We start from the raw sequence: 12,989 nt of genomic DNA, 5'->3' as shown, positions 1-12,989 counted from the left end.
GATTGACAGAAAACAGAGGTGGATAGGGTATTGGGTGGTAAACCTTGCAGGGCGGGCTCAACCGGACAGGTTCAAATTCCTTCCGAGCAATTTTCCCTCATCTAACTGGTCATCAGTCCTCGGCCCCTGAACGCGGGGTGTGGCCGCGAGATCTCCTCCTGCCTCCACACCCTGCCCCACCCCTTCACGGCAGTTGCGGGCACGGCGTCCCGGGAACTGGGCTCCCCACTGTGTGGGGGTTCAGAGGGTGCCAAGCTGCGGCTGACATTCCGAACACTTTTAGGATAGGGTGCTGGTTCCTTCCTTGTCCCTCAAATCCTGCGTGGAGTCCTGGCCAGACAGGAGAAGGAGCTCGGTTAGGGGTGCAGAGTCTTCCTCTTGACCCCCCACCCCCCAGGCCGGGACCCTGGGCGGGGAGAGAAGGTTCTGAAAGATCTCAAGGCTGGTTGGTTTAGAAAAGGCAGCTCTACCGCCCCCACCCCCACCCTGGGCTGGTCCCAGGAGGGGCAGCCTCCCCCGCCCCCCCCCCAGGCCGTGGGGCCCGCTCCCTCCTCCTGCAGCTGGAGTCGGGGCCAAGTGGGTGCGCCCGGGCGGCCGGCCGGGATCCGGTGTCGGCTGCAGCTGACAGTGCGGCGGGCGGGCGCCGGAGCGAGCGGCCGGCGGGCGGCTATTAATAACGCGGCCGCGGAGCCCCGGGGTCGCGCAGCCATGGCCAGCCCGGAGCCCCGGTGCGGCGGGGACGGCGCCGCCCAGGCTGTGAGGTAGGACCGTCCAGGCCGGTGTCGCCGCCCCTTTGGGGAAGGGGCGCTGGACAGATTCCCTTCCACCATGCGGCTGGCTGCGGGGTAGGGGTCTAGCCAGGCTGGGGCACAGGGCGGAGCCATTCCAGTAATCGGAGATGAGGGTATCTAGGTCTGGGGTCCTGGCACCTCTTTTAGAAGCTATTTAGAATGAATAGCTTCTGCCTTCTCTGGACTGTGTGAGATTTAACCCTTTCAGATCAGTGGGCATCAACTAACACATAGTGGTCTAAACAATTTCGTTTTCCTTCTTCCCTATCTTCTCAAATGTCCACTGTGATGGATAGATTCTCGCGTGGAAGCTACTTGGTGCAAGGTTGGGCCTGGGCCAACTTGATGTTAAGAGTCTGTTCAGGCAGCTTGCTCCCTCCTATCAGGGCCTAAGGTCAGGGGAGGATCTACCATCACAGATGGGCAGGGGGACCCTGACTGGGCAGGGGCTCTGCATTCAGGGAAGTCCCTCTGCAGGAGGCACCTGCACTCTCAGCTTATGGCTGGTCTGAGGGGAGGGACCTGTGGCTGAAAGGTTTGGGATGAGGGAGGAGTTTTTCTGCCTCAGGTCAGTGTGCCTGGAGCTTTCATTGTCGTAAGAGGCAGAGGTATAAATACACTCCCTGACAAACACACACTCTCACACTCACTCTCTCTCTCTCTCTCTCTCTCTCTCTCTCTCTCTCAGCACACAGCCTTACACACAGACACTCAGTGGGACTGTGGCACATGCATACAGAGTCCCAGGTGCGCCTTCTCAGTGGTACAAAGAGTCGCAGTCTCAGCCTTAAAGGACAGCGTGGGGAGCTGAAGGAGTGAGTACACTAGGGACAGGAACAGCTTTAGAGGCACACTGCCTGAGGTCTAAACTCCCCACCTCCTTCCCCTACCCCACCCTCAGCTCTTGCCTTCTCCCCTAGACCTGCTATAATCAGCTTCTTTCCCTAGCTTCTTAGAGGGAGAGGGCCATGTTAGGACAGAGGCTGGCTAGCAGAAGGCCTGGCACTGTGGATGGTGACTGAGGCAACCTAGTGTGTGATTGATAACAACACTGCCTGCAGGTCAGGAGGCCTGAGTTCTACTTCCAGCTCTGCCACTCGACCTTGGGCACATTTCCTCCTTGGAGCTCAGTCAGTTTCCATCAGCCTATCTTCTACAGAGCCCCACCCTGGGAACTGGAGCAAAATGAGAACTACACTTGTCCTTAAGAAATTCACTGAGGAGTCAAACACATACACATCTGTAGCAGAGTGCACAAAGTGTGAAGTCAAGCTGCATACAAAGTGCCATAAGAATGCATGGAGGAGTTTGTAGGAAATAGCTCACAGAGGAGATGGAGTTTGAAGGATGAGTAGAAATCTGTTAGGTGGGTAGGTGGATATATCTTTTGAATACTGTTACAAGTGTTGTAGATATTTTACCCCACTTAGATCTTATTCATAAGAGAGACAACCTAGTGTGATAAGAGCTCCAGTTGTGGACCTTGTCTTTTTTAAATTTTTTATTAATTTTAATGAAAGTTTACAGAGACTTAGGGTTTCCAGTCATTCATTGTTGCAGGACCTTGTCTTGAGTGAATGCGTTAATCTGTGCTTTGGTCTCCTCGTGTATAAAATACTGTGTAACAAATTAGTATTCTAAACATAGAATATGTCTCTGCATAGTACAAAAAGTTAAGCCCGCCATCACTAAATGAAAGATTGGCAATTCAAATCTACACAGAGAGATGCCTCAGAAGAAAGGTCTGCCATCCTACTTCTGAAAAGTCACAACCACTGAAGACCCTACAGAACACAGATCTACTCTGAAACGAGGGGTCACTATGTATTAATACCAGTTTCATGGTTTCTTGGTTTATTATCTAATTAAATGTTCATATAAAATGTTTAAGAGAGAGTGCTTTGCACACAGTAATTCATCCCTAGGTAGAGTGCTGTCTGCTGGGAAAGCAGGGCTTCTGCTGAGTATCATGGTGGACAAATGCCTTCTCCCTGGCATTAGAAGTTTTACATGCACAGGTAGTGCGAGACTGCTGTCTTGTCAGGGGATATAGTTACATTTCTAAGCTAGATCCTTCAGATATAACACTATGGACTTAAAGTAGGAACTGTAAAAAGTTAATGCATATTTTGGATTGCCAAACATTGGGTGACTGCAGAGGGTAATGTAAGAGGCTAAAAACGCATGTTGGGACCATATCTTTAAGGGTCTTGAGTCTGTGCTAAGCAGTTGGCCATCTATGGATGAAGAGCAATGTGATTTATTGTTTGCTTTTGACTACTAGCTGAATGGTTGATGATTTGAAACCACCCACTGAAAGGTGCCACTAAGCTCTGGTGGCTTTGTCTGTAGGAAGTTGCATGGCTGTCCCAAAGACTACACTTCTCTGGGGATTGAAATTCACCAGTGGTTCCTCAGGAGATGGGCAAACTCCTGTGCAATTCACAGCCTCCAAAACTCCACTGAGGAGTCAGCTATGAGTCAGTTCCAACTCAATGATAATGAGTTTAAGTTCATTTTTGTTTGTTTGAATGGCACCCCAAAAGATAGGCCTTGTGATCTGCTTCTGTAAAAGATTACAGACAGGAAAGTTCTATGGAGCTGTTGTAACTTGCAACACATGGGGGTTTGCCAGGAATCAGACGGTTCCAGTTAGCAGACTAACCACAGAGAGCAGACCTGGGTGGGGAGAAGGAAGACAACGAGGCAGGAAGACCGGACAGAAGGCTGGTGCAAGGATCCAGGTGAGAGATGACAGATGACAATGTTTTCATGGACTAGGCAGTGAAGTGGAGATGAGGGGAGTGGAGATTGGAGGTTTTGAGATCAGTTCGTAGTGCATTGGTTCTATGAGGGAGCGAAAAGATCTGTCAAAAGGCTTCTTGCTTGGGTAGCAGGTATATGGCAATGCATTCCTCTAAGCTAAAGAATACAGCTGTAGCCAGGCTGGGAGCAAGGAGGATTGAGGATAATTTGGTAGCTGAGTTTGAGGTGCCAAATGACAAGAGATAAAGATATCTAACAATTGGTTCCTTTCTGGTTAAATGAGGTGAAGGGATAAGGTGATCGTTCAGCTGTGGGGTTGAATGAGGGCTGTAATGAGACCTTTTTGGTTTCTAGATGGCCAACCTTACCTAGATCCAGAAAAGGAAGACAAGGATTCCTGAGGTATTAGAGATGAGGACAGAGTATACAATCATTTAGAATAAAACAGACTTTATTGGGACTTAAGATAAACCTTTTTAAGACAAATAATAAAATTTTTTACCATGTGGGCTTTTCATTTACACTTTATATTTTCAAGATGAAAAGTTACTTAGAAACAACACTCAAAATTACAAGTTATAAATCTGTTTTATAACTAGCACCCACTAACTTAATTTCCTTGAAAAAATTATCTAATCTCTCTTAGCCTTGATTTCCTGATCTGTAAAATGGAGCTATTAAATTTTTTTAAAATATGGAGCTGTTATGTGTAATAAAGAATTAAATGAGTTGAGATAAAGCATTTAGAATTGTATCTGGCACATAGTTAGTGCTTCATAATTATTATTTCTATGGTATTTTAGATTTTTAAAGCATTGCTCAGAGATCCAATGCTGAAGCTGGTTAAGGGTCATCAAAACAAGAGAGTGCATATACCCAGCAGGAGTTGAGTAGTCTGACAGGTAGCTGAGTCAAAGAACTCCTTAGTTGGAGTTGCAGAATATTAATTTGAATTGTCTTTGATAGGCTAGAAAATGAGGGCGGCGGGGGGAATCCGCCAAAACACCTCATTGCTGTCAGGTTGGAACTAACTCATAGCTGACTCTCAATAGATTTCCAAGGCTGTAAATCGCACAGGAGGAGATTGCACAACTTTCTGTCATGCAGTCGCTAGTGGGTTCAAATGTCCAGCTAGGCACACAACCCCTACATACAACACCATGAGAGCTCCCTCGGTACGTTAGAAGAACTGGCTAATTCTAACAAGGTGGAGTTTTAGAAGCTCAGAAGATTGAGCTTCAAGGCACTTGGTGTGAAAATGTTCAAAGGCGTTTAGTCAAACTCAGGATCAAGCCTGTGCTGGACCTATCCTATCTGCTAAAGGAATTTGGACAGCACCTAATCACAAGTTCCCAGAGACTTCATTGCTCAGGGTAAACTTGGTATATTGTTTTCAATACCCATTCTCAAGGGGCAATGAATGGCAATCTGGAGTCTGATTGAAAGAAGTAATCCCAATGAGGATATGGCAAGGATGGAATAATCTAAAACCAAGTTAAGTTAGTTATCTCGAAGTTTTATATTGAAAATGTACATGGGAAAGATGCTAAATTTGTCTGATTTTAAAAGGAAGAATTCAAAATGGCACGTAGAAACTACAGGTCTTTATATGAGAGAGACTCGAGTAATGGTGCCTCAAGTGTGAGTTTTCTGTCCTTGAAAGAACTAGCAACTGTTGAGACTATGGGGATTTTGTCCGGGGACCTCAGCGGAGACTGTGTGGAGGGACATAAGGAAGCAGCCTGGTCACCTGTGACTGTGGAGTCCAATTATTATCCAGCCTGGGATCAGGGTTGTCCTGACTTTACATCATTTCTCTTGCAGGGAAACAAAAACAGAGGCCCTGTCTCCTCTTCAGGAAGAGAATTCCAAATCCTCAAATGAGGCAGAGACCTTGAAATCAGGGTCTACACTGTTATTGGAGGGGACCTTGAACCTAGAGGACATTCTCTATTTGGGAGACACAGGTGACTTTGATGAGACACTGTTTGAGGAAGAGCCTGGGAAGACAGAGGACATGCTGTATATTGAGGAGACTATGCAGCCAGATGAGGCACCCTTTGTGGAAGAGCCCATGAAGCCAGAGGAGACACTTAAGGTGGAAGAGACAGGGAAGCCAGATGAGATACAGTTTGTGGAAGAGCCTGCGAATTCAGCAAGTGTCATAAGCCCAGAGCAAATTGAACACGTGGGAGAGACCATTACAAGGGAGGAGAACTTGAATCCTGAGGTGAGCCTCGGAGCTGGGCCCAGCCCCAGCACAGAGGAGGCCCTGAGCATAGAGGACCTGAAATTGCTTGAGGGACGTTTCCAGCAATGTGTTCAAGCTGTGGCCCAGCTGGAAGAAGAGAGGGATCAGCTCATCCATGAGCTTGTGTTGCTCCGGGAACCGGCCTTACAGGAGGTGCAGCAAGTCCATCAGGACATCCTGGCTGCCTATAAACTGCATGCACAAGTGGAGCTGGAGCGCGATGGGCTGAGGGAGGAGATCCGGCTGATCAAGCAGAAGCTGTTCAAAGTAACCAAGGAATGTGTGGCCTACCAATACCAGCTGGAATGTCACCAGCAGGATGTGGCCCAGTTTGCCAATTTCCGGGAAGCATTGACTACACGGGCATCCCAGCTCTCAGAAGAGTTGGCCCAGGCCAAGGAGGCCTATCAGAAGCAGAAAGAGCAGCTGCGGCAACAACTTGAAGCACCCCCAAGCCAGAGGGATGGGCACTTTCTTCAGGAGAGCCGACGGCTCTCTGCCCAGTTTGAGAACCTCATGGCAGAAAGCCGCCAGGGCCTAGAGGAAGAATATGAGCCCCAGCTGCTGCGCCTCCTCGAGAGGAAAGAAGCTGGGGCCAAAGCTCTGCAGAAAACGCAGGTAGAGATCCAGGAGATGAAGGAGGCTCTGAGACCACTGCAAGCCGAAGCCCAGCAGCTCCACCTGCAGAACAGGAACCTGGAGGACCAGATGGCACTTGTGAGGCAAAAACGAGATGAGGAGGTGCAACAGTACAGGGTAGGCTTGGGGAATGGAAAGGTGGCCTTTGGGGTGTGAAAGAAACCATTAAATGTAGGAAGAGCTTATTCCTTGAGGCCTTCCACTATTTTCTTTCACCTCAGGATGTTGTTGTTGTTGTTATGTGCCGTCGAGTCTCTTGTGACTCATAGCGACCCTATGTACAACAGCCCTAAACTCTGCTCTGTCTTGTGCCAGTCATACCGTCTCTGACACACCCATCCCGATTACCCCAGTCACTGAATCAATCCACCTCATAGGGGGCCTTCCCTTCTGCGCTGTCCCTCCACCCTGCCAAGCATGATGTCCCTCTCCAAGGACCTGATAGCCCGAGTTAATGTTCTTCATTGCCATCAAGTCACAACCAACTTATAACTTGACCCTCTAGTGGGTTTTTAGAGTCAGAAAATGTCATGGGAGACTGTCCATCTTTCTTTCTCAGAAGAGCTGGTGGATTTGAATACAGCTAAAGACTATCTGTGAGCTCCCTTAGGTCCTGTACTTGGGGTTGAAAATTATTGGAACTATTTTAGCGTACACTTTTTTTTTTTTAGTTTACACACACACACACACACACACACACACACACACACACTCACAATTGATCCCTACATTAATTCTGTAGACCAAGTGTTTTATTTTTCTATAGATGAGGAAACTTGAGGGTCAGTAGGATAATTTGAACCCTACTCTGACTAACCCAGATAGTTCTTGTTCCATAGCAAGATTTTCTAATTCTGACTGGGTGATTTATCTCACACATAGGAATGAAGCTAAATGGAATAAATTCAGCCCTATCTCTCCACCCTTCCTTCATCCTCAAGCCCTATCTATTTGACTTGAAAGTTTTTCCAGTCTTAAAACTAGAATGGAAACTGTATTCCTTATTCTCCTTTTTTGTGCATATGTCATCATCTCCCTTGTAGTCAAGGTATTTCTGATTAAGTGTGAGCCAGTCCTAATCCCTTTTTAGAACAGAGTGGGATATAAATATGAAATGAATAAACAGTTGCCTGAGCCTTGCTCACAGACTGTGAGCCTTCAGAAGGTAAGGGATGTTTTCTTTATCTTTGTTATTTTCTGCCACCCACCCACAGCTCAAGAGTATACATCAGTTAAGTGCTAAACTGAGTCTATGCTGTTTGTTGCTGTAAGATGACTACAGTGTGGTGCCTTTTAGGACTGTGTTTTTATAATTTGAAACACATGTTTCTTCAGATAACTTAAAACTCTTCTGCCCTCTCAGAGATTCCGATACATCCATACAAGAAAATGCCTGTTTGTCCTGTCTACTTCAGTGAAGAGCTTGTCAATCCTTCTGTGGTTTGCATTTTGGAAACTTGGATTTTTTTGTGATAATATTGCTTTCAAACTTCATATACGTGTACTATCCTCACCCAACCCCAATTCATATCCAAGTTGATTGTTAAAAAGCAAGATCACCAGCTGGTGAAAGAGTGTTAATTCCACATAAATAGTACCTTTAACAGTTTATACTCATAAATTACATTAATAATTATAACTCAAGATGGAAGGTACCATGTGATTGAGACCTGGACAATGACTAAGGATGACAGAAGAATTAATACCTTTGAACTGTGGTATTGGAGATGAGTAACGGACATTGCATGGACTGCTAAAAAAACAAACAGATATGCATTGGAGAAGGTGACGTCAGAGTGCTCCTTTGGAGGCAAAGGTAATAAAGCTTCGTCTCGTATGCTTTGGGTATGTGGCTAGAAGAGGCTATTCCTTGGAGAGGAACATCATCCTTGGAAAAGTGGAGGGTTGGCAAAAGAGATGAAGACCCTCAACTAGACAGATTGACACAGTGACTGCAGCAATGGGCTTGAGTGTGTCCGAGATGGTGAGGATGACACGGGGAAGGACAGGGTTCAGGTCTGTTGTTTACAGGGTTGCAATGTGTCATATCTGACTTGATGGCACCTAACAACAACAGTGTGACTGAAGAGAGGTACAATTAAGAGTATTTTTTTTTAAATCAGGAGGATATTTTTTTAAATTTTATTTTATTTCATTATTTTTTGTGTGTACCGTCAAATCAGATCTGACTGATACAGGAGGAGATTGTTCCTCCTTCTCCAGCAGAGCATCTGGTGGATTCGAACCGTGTATCTCTGAGATTGCAGTGCAACTTCTTGCTACTAGGCCACCAGAGCTCACCCAGGAGGATTATTTTTAATCATGGGTTAAATCAGAGAACCTTCAAGGAAAAAGGGATGGAAATTGAGATAAATATTGAAGAGAAGATGATACAGGTCAGCACTGTCCAAATAAATGATAATGAGAGCTACAGATGTAATATAAAATTTTCTTTTAAAAAAGAAAAACAGGTGAAAATAATTTAAATATATTGCATTTCACCTAGCATATATCACTGAGTCGCAAATGACTCAATGACACTTAACAACAACATTAAAACTATAATTTCAAAATATAATCAAAATTTAAAATTACTGTGGCTTTACAGTTTTCCCACCAGCTCTCTGAAATCTGCTATTTTAGGCCCAGAGAAGATCGATACCAGCAGACGCAGAGGCCTTCAGTGAACACTGGGCTCACAGATGTTGGTAGGAGGTGAGGATCTTTCTCCAGAGCCAGCAGAAAGACAAACCCTTCCTCTAACTCTGGCACCCTGAATTTAGACCTGTAGCTTCCTAAGCTGTGAGAGAACACATGCATGTTTGTTAAAGATGTGTACTTAAGGTATTTCTGTTATGAAAGTATGAGACAGTAAAAAAAAAAAGAAAAGAAATCTGCTATTTTGTATTGACAGCCTTTCTCTCCATAGACTAGTAACATTTCCAGTGCTAAAGCAGTCACACAGAGATGGTTGTGGTTATGTGCCATTGATTTAAACTGTGACTCAAAATGACCCTATGAACAAAAGGGCAGAGCCTTGGCCTCCCTATCCTCATAATCTTCATGATCTCTGCCCTTCTTGAGCCCATCATTAGGCACGGTGTCAGTCCATCTTGGATAACAGCTCACTCTTGGACAGTGCAGATCTAGACTAGTGGAGATGCCAGGGACCAGACGGTGCAAAGGCATAGGAGGGACAAGAGTAGAACATGTTGTGGAAATTAGAAACGTGGCCACATTGTGAAAGGGGAAAACTGTAAAGTTGGTTGGACCACATCATATTGGGCTTCAAATTCCAAAGTAAGGTGTTCGGACTTTAGTTAGAAAGCTTCTGTAGTTTAAAGTTAATAACAGTGGTGGGAATAGAAGGGATGCAAGGAGTCAAAGAGGATGCTGAGATTTCAAGTCCAGCTAATTTTGGTGGTGCCACGAACAGTGAACTCCCTGGATTAGAGTTTTCTGACACAGTATCAGACAAGTTCTGTGGTTGTTAGGTGGCATCAAGTCAATTATGACTTACAGCGACCCTAAGAACAACAGAACTGAACCTTGTCCTATCTTGTGCCATTACAGTCACTGTGCCAATTTTGTTGAGAGACTTCCTCTCTCTGACCCTCCACCTTTCCAAAAAATCCTTTTTTCAAGGAAAAACTTGCCCAAAGTACGTGATCACCACCCTTACCTCTGAGGAGCACCCTGGTTACACTTCCTCCAAGACAGACTTGTTTGTCCTTTTGGTATTTGTTCATAGGATATTCAGTAATCTTTCCAGCCCTATAATTCAAAAGCATCATGTTATAGGGTTATTCAAAGATCATCTTATTAAAAGATAAGTTATAGGGTTACTATTTCCCTTAATGACTTTCATCCCCATGTTGTTGTTATGTGTTGTTAAGTTGCTTGCGACTCATAGCAAACCTATGTACAAGAGTCCTAAACCCTGCTTATCCTGTGCCAACCTCATTGTCCCTGACACACCTATTGCCACTTCCCCAATCACAGAATCAATCCATCTCATCGAAGGTCTTCCTCTCCTGCGCTGTCCCTCCACTCTCCCAAACATGATGTCCCTCTCCAAGGACTGGTCCCTCCTTGCAACATGCCAAAGTATGTCAGATGAAGCTTCAGAATCCTTGACTCCAAGGAGCAGCCTGGCTTCACTCTCTCCAGGACAAACCTGTTTGTTCTCTAGCAGTCCATGGTATAGTCAACACTCTTCTCCAGCACCACAGCTCAAAGGCATCAATTATCTATCATCTCTAGTCACTGTCCAGCTCTCCAATATATAGCACACAATTGTGAAGACTATAGCCCAGATCAGGTGCACCTTAGTCTTCAGCCTGATGTTGTTGCTCTTTAGTACTCTGGAGAGGTCCCTGACAGTTGACTTTCCCAGTGCAATTTGTCTCCTGATTTCCTGGCTGCTGGTACCAAGAGTGTTGACTGTGGAGCCAAGCAAACTAAAACTGTTAACTATCTCAATCTCTTCACCATCAGTAAGATGCTGCCAATTGGCCCAGTGGTGAGAATCTTTGTTTTCTTGACATTGAATTTTAATCCCATACTGGACTTATTTTAGATTCCAAGCTGTGAAGCTGAACACTGACACTGATGTGTCAAATGCAATAATGGTTACCCGTGGTGGACAGTGTTTGGTGGAGCTCTCCGATTAAAACAAACTTGGAAGCAGGTGTGGCATGCACTTCTGTAATAGCTTGCCTCCAGAAACCCTATGAACCTAGAGAAAGAATGAAAGTCACACAAATGTTGAGGACTTTCATTCATAGGGTCACTATGAGTCGCCTATGACTTGTTGGCACTTAACGATAACAACAACATAGAGAGAGATCAGTTGGCCTAATGGACAGAAAGTGATGCTACCAAGCCAAAGGTGGGTGACTTTAATCCATGGCCCTCAGGCCTGTTTTTAATTGTTTAAAACATTTAAAACATTCTTCTAGGTCATATAGCCCTGGTGTGTCCATTTGCCATACAGAGGTAATTTGTGGTTGCTATGAAGCTGAACACTGTGACACTGATGTGTCAAATGCATTAATGTTTACCCATGGTGGACAGTGTGTGGTGGAGCTCCCCGATTAAAACAAGCTTGGAAGCAGGAGTGGCATCCACTTCCATAATAGCTTGCCTCAAGAAACCCTATGAACCTGAAGAAAGGATGAAACAAGTGTTGAGGACTTTCGTTCATAGGGTCACAATGAGTTGCCTATGACTTGATGGCACTTAACAACAACGACACCACCACCACAAGCATCATTATATAAAATATATTCTGGATATGAACCAATCCTACTACTGTACCATAATTGAAGTAGGAATCAAGGTCTGAAGGACTTGAAGCTTCTTGAAATTGTTTCCAAAATTATGCTTGTCGAAGGTCAACTATGGCATTTGACAATTCTTCCATGGGGTCCTTTTAATCCTTAGGTGATACTCTACTCGAAGCCCTGATAAAAATCTGCCTCTTTTGTCATCATTTATTCATTCAACAGAATATTTTCTAAGTGCCCACTTATCGTGTGCCAAATAGTGACTTAAGTGTTGACAATACAGAGGTGAGAAAGATGGGGCTCCTTCTCTCAGAGAGATTACAGTCTAGGAGGAAAACCAGGTAACAAACATTAACTCAGCTCACTGCCACTGAGTCAACAGTGATGCCTAGCTGACTGCGGGCAGGTGTTTGGAGGCTGTAAACTGAAACAGCAGCAGAAAGCTCTCAGATAGGTGTTTTTGGATGGTGAGAGCCAAAGAGATAGCATGATTATGGAGGAATTTGGAATAACTGAGCTCATGGAGTTTGAACCATGCTTTGGCTCTTAAATTTGGTTGGGCCCTCGGACCTGGTTTTTAATTATTTTTGGTCAAACATTCTTTTAGGTCATATAGCACTGGTCTGTCCATTTGCTGTACAGAGGTAACTCGTGGTTGCTGTGATGCCAAACACTGTGACACTGATGTGTCAAATGCAATAATGGTTACCCATTGTGAACAGTGTTTGGTGGAGCTCCCCAATTAAACAAGCTTGGAAGCAGGAGTGACATCCACTTCAATAATAGCTTGCCTCCAGAAATCCTATGAACCTGGAGAAACAATGAAAGTTATACAAGTGTTCAGGTCTTTTGTTCATAGGGTCACTATGAGTTGCCTACGACTCATGGCACTTAACAATAACAAACTGCAGGGGAAGAGATTGTCCATCTTTCTCCCATGGAACTGTTGGAGGATTTGAACCTTCAGAAAAGCATGGCCTCTGTGTGAGCAGTGCAACACTAAGACCCCTATTGGTTTTAGGATTCAACTTGATTTGAAGACGTTAGAATGTGGAAAAGTATTTTAGATCAATGAAATAATGAATACACCTCAATTTGCTAAGCAGGAATAAGGCACTGTACTGATGAAGACGAGTGAGTCTTTCCACAAATATAATCAATTTGATTCCTATGCATACCATCAGGTGAGATCCATGTGTATAGCCTATGTTATCCTCTTTCTCTGTGTTTCCATTTCTTTTTCTTTTTTTTTTT

At 44.9% G+C, this 12,989-nt stretch overlaps 1 protein-coding gene across 1 annotated transcript in view; it reads left to right on the top strand.

Moving 5' to 3' along the window:
* Positions 1-708: 708 nt before the first annotated feature.
* SYNC (syncoilin, intermediate filament protein) overlaps positions 709-12,989 on the top strand; it is a 28,365-nt gene continuing 16,084 nt past the window's right edge. Inside the window, 2 exon segments of the mRNA XM_006894972.1 lie at positions 709-761; positions 5,382-6,564. Coding sequence (XP_006895034.1) covers positions 709-761; positions 5,382-6,564 — 1,236 coding nt within the window.

Source organism: Elephantulus edwardii, unplaced genomic scaffold (genome assembly GCF_000299155.1).
Source record: "Elephantulus edwardii isolate Elephantulus edwardi_28Jun2011 unplaced genomic scaffold, EleEdw1.0 scaffold00152, whole genome shotgun sequence".
Lineage (NCBI taxonomy): Eukaryota > Metazoa > Chordata > Mammalia > Macroscelidea > Macroscelididae > Elephantulus > Elephantulus edwardii.
The sequence above is the reverse complement of the archived record's forward strand: the minus strand, read 5'-3'. Positions and strand labels throughout refer to the sequence as shown.